At 48.4% G+C, this 4159-nt stretch overlaps 1 protein-coding gene across 3 annotated transcripts in view; it reads left to right on the top strand.

Moving 5' to 3' along the window:
- The first annotated feature begins 102 nt into the window (after positions 1–102).
- The window catches only part of RTN3 (reticulon 3), a 35149-nt gene continuing 31092 nt past the window's right edge, over positions 103–4159 (top strand). For all 3 annotated transcript variants that reach the window (XM_034776493.1, XM_034776492.1, XM_034776491.1), the window contains exon 1: positions 103–378. In XM_034776493.1, coding sequence (XP_034632384.1) covers positions 249–378 — 130 coding nt within the window. In that variant the 5' untranslated portion in view covers positions 103–248. The remainder of the gene's footprint in view (positions 379–4159) is intronic.

The raw sequence follows: 4159 nt of genomic DNA, 5'->3' as shown, positions 1-4159 counted from the left end.
CGCGTTGCGAGCCTCACTCTGTTCCAGCGGCGCATGCCCGGTGCCCAACCGTCCGGCCTCCACCTACAAGAGCTTGCGTAGTATACACCTTCCTCTCAGCCCTCCCCAATGGCGCATGCGCAGTGAGCAGCCCTCCCAATCCGTCCTAGGAGGACCGAGGTCCGTTGCGCGGCGTCAGTCCAGTCCGTATCTTCCCGCCGTGAGGGACGGACGCTTAGTTTGTTGAGGCTCCTGTTGCTGTCGCGGAGATGGCCGACCCCGCCACCCAGTCGCCGTATATCTCCTCCTCCGCCGGAGGGGGTCCCTCTGAGCCGGGTAGCACCCCGATCCCCGCGGGCGGCCGCGACTGTAAGGGGACGAGCTCCCAGTCCTGCGCCGGTAAGAGCCCGGGGGGAGGGTCAAGGAACAGCCGGGTTGGGGGGCAAATAGCCGGGGGTGGGGGGAGCGGCGGCGAATGGGGGGAACAGCCGGCGGAGAGACTGGGGGGAGGTGGAACAGCCGGGTAAGTAGCTGGGTGGGCAGAGCCCGGGCGGCCGGCGGGGATCAGCCTGATGACAGGCGGGGGGCGGAGGCGTTGAGGAGGGAATAGCCCGCGCGGGGGGTGGCGAGAGAGAGGAGCCGCCGGGGGGGGGGGGGGTCGGGCATTAGGAGGTGGGGGGCAGTTTGGGTTTGGAGGGTGAGTGGGCGGTAAGATTTCAGTGGGCTGAGATTTGGGGCAAGGGGCCTCAGGCAGGAGGATGGATCGAGGCGAGGGGTTCAGAGCTGTAGGGTTTGGGGGAAGGGTCTGTGGGGGCTAGTGAGGGACTTTGAAGTACAAGGGTGGCAGGAATGTGGCGTGTGGGGCTTGAATTGAGGATGGGAGAAGCTCGAGGGACTGAGTTTAGGGGCATGGTTGTTTTTCAGGGGGCTGAGATTAGCGTAGGAAGCGGGTGGATTGGTGCGATAGTGGGAGTTAAGGCATGGTTCACCATTCGGAGATGGTGGGGAGAGAATTGTGGTGGGGTTTGGATTGGGGCTGGGTAGATACTGTGGATTTTGGATGGTTAAGGGTGTGATTTTAGGGCAGGATGAGTTTTGGTGGGAGTCAGGGAATTGGGACTCAGACTGGGGAGGTAGGGATTGCGGGATGTCTGTGTTGCACTTTCTAGTTTAATTCTGACAGTGACCCCTCCGGCATCAGAGCAGGGACTGGGTCAGGGAGCAGTGTCTGAACTGAAGGGAGGGGATAGAGCAGATTCCCTTTGCATTTGGTGGTGGTCACCCCTCCAGATCTTGCTGAACCTCCCAAACTGGGGATGACTTTTACCATCTCTGTCTCTAAAGGACACTTCTGCAGAGCAACACATTTCTCCCTTTGGAGTGCTCCAAAACAGCAGGCATTGTCTAAAAATGAAGGAGGGTGGAGAGAGCACAATACCCGCTGGACCATCCCTCCACAAGGGGTGGGTGGCAGATGATGCAAGGTGTATACACACACCCCATCCTCCTGCATTGTTTAATACCAGACATGGGCAGTGGGAAAATACATTAATTCCTAGAAAAATCCCTTTCTCAGTCAGACATTTCTCAGGCAGGTGGAAGAGGGGTGGGGAGCTGGTGGAAACTTGCAGTGATCTCTGTTTTTGAGGGGGTGGTAACAATTGCAAATGCTCCCTTTTGTCATGTTGCAGCTCATTAAATGGAGTGGGGATGGAGGGAGAGCATATCAAACAAAGCAGTGTGTGGTTAAATCCCCCCTTCATTTAGGGGGAGCTGTCCAAAATAGGAGGAGGAGGCTGTGCTTTAGTTCCCTTTGTATCCCTGTCAGGCTCGGTGTTGGGAGCTGGCAAGCTAGCTTCCCTTGCAAAGATCTGCAGTGCAGATGCCTTGGGGTGGGGGGGGAGAGCGGGGAGGAGAACTGGGCAGGTGACAGCTCTTAAAGTGGCAGAGCCTCTTATAACAGCCATAACAATAATAGACCCAATTTCATCTTTTGACACACACATCTAGAGCAGAAATACTTGATTAGCTTTAAAAATTCATGGCACGGGGCTTCCTTTTTAATTTGCTTACTATATTCCCTGTCTCCTGTGTGGGAATATGCCAGCCTGGCATGTTTTTCTCACTAGATAGAATTTATTTCATTTGGTTGAGAAGCTGGTTTTCCAGGGTGGCTGTAGATGCTGCTCATCTCACCGTATGAGCTGTATAACAGTTTCCACCTTTCCTCGTAAAGCCCCAACGCCCTATTGAAATGCCAAGCGAGTCTAATCTTAAAGGAGATGAAATGGCTTTCCTGCTTGTGAACAGGGCAGATCTGTAGGGTTAAGGGCAAGTGAAGCAGTATGAGGCAGCATACTTTATACTCGCATGTTGTGGGGCTGAAGTCTGAATGTCTGCCTTTCTGGTACCTTGCGTCATGCTGCTTTTCCACCCCCTCCTCCCAGATGTTTTACTTGGTGTCTGAACTGGGGTGCAAAGGGAGGCTATTACTCAGCAGTTTAGTGCTTTGATTTCATGGTTATACATTAATCCATCACCCTGTCTGCTCTGAAATGCAGCCCTTTTACCCAGTATTTGAGGGCTATTTATTCTCTGATTCACCACAATTGTTTGATTCCTAGGATAGCTGAGTTGGTTCACAAACCTTTCTCCTCAAATCCTCCAGATAAGCTAGTGCTCTATAAATGTTGAGCCATCTTGATGGCCGTTGGCACTGCTGTTTAAGAGACAAGTTGTAATCAGGAGTCAGAATGGTTTCAGGGTCATGTTACTTCTAGAATCAGGTGTGGACTCTGTCCCCCAAGAAGATTAAATATGCACAGTCTCTGCCTTAAGCTCAGATGAAAACATATGCAGGATGATATGCCACATCATTTTGGTACAACTTCATGCAACATCCATGTCTTCGGCTATTGGAGAGGCAGTGTGATCTAGTGATTAGAAGATGGGATGGGTGTCAGAAATCCTGGGTTCTTATCCTGGGTGTAACTTGCTTTGTGACCCTGGGCAAATCACTTGCCCTCTCTTCAGTTCAGTTTACCCATCTGTACCCAGGGGATTAATCTAATTCAATGCTTGTTAATGTATCTATACTAAAAGCATAGGTAGCCTACCAGTTGCATTTTAAAAAGTGTTGGTTAAATCTATCTGGCTTTTTTTTCCATTCACAAAACCAAATGTTTATTACAGTACTTTGTATATCTTATCTGGATTCTTGTTTTTGTTCTAGATGTTGTTTGCCCTGAATTTTTTTTAAATCCCACTGCAAATAACATTTAAAAAAAAAAAATCTGTGTGTTGTTAGTCCAAAATGTGGACTATCTCCTTCATTTGAAACAGCAACACTTCTGTAGATTTAAAACCATCTGTTTGCCTAGTGCAGGAGTCAGCAGCCTTTCAGAAGTGGTGTGCCAAGTCTTCATTTATTCACTCTAAGGTTTTGCGTGCCAGTAATACATTTTAACGTTTTTAGAAGGTCTCTTTCTATAAGTCTATAATACAACAATAGTTTAGTTATGTATGTAAAGTAAATAAGGTTTTTAAAATGTTTAAGAAGCTTCATTTAAAGTAAAATTAAAATGCAGAGGCCCCTGGACCGGTGGCCAGGACCCAGGCAGCGTGAGTGCTACTGAAAATCAGCTGGCGTGCTGCCTTCAGCACGCGTGCCATAGGTTGCCTACCCCTGGCCTAGTGAATTGTTTATGCATGATGACTTGTGCCTAAGTTTCATTGATGCTGCACAGTCATAATTCCAGTTGGAGTCAATGAGAGCTGTTGGTCCTTAGCACTTCTGAAAAATCAGATTTTGTGCATGCTTAGTAAGAGAGAATAACACTATGAATATTATACAGTAACTCCTTAGATATAAAGACTTCTGCTGACTTAAATAATAGCAAAGAAGTTAATTAAGATTTTATTACTGGTTACAAACCACTCATATGCATCTTATGTCATCAGGGTTGTCTTACACTGAACACAATTTTTTTAAGCACTCTTATAGTTACCACTATAACCCAGCAAAATGCCTTGTACTTTCTGGCCTTGCCTTATCCCTGTCATTCAGCCTGTAAGATAACTTTAATACGCTATTTTAAATGATGCGGCTTGATTACCAGGCTACCCTTCCCACGTGTTTAGCATTTCATTTCAAGATGCAGTATTGTTCACTCTAAAAATT

The sequence above is a fragment of the Trachemys scripta genome, chromosome 7 (assembly GCF_013100865.1).
Source record: "Trachemys scripta elegans isolate TJP31775 chromosome 7, CAS_Tse_1.0, whole genome shotgun sequence".
NCBI lineage: Eukaryota > Metazoa > Chordata > Testudines > Emydidae > Trachemys > Trachemys scripta.
Note: the sequence above shows the minus strand (reverse complement) of the source record. Positions and strands in the feature narration are given on the sequence as shown.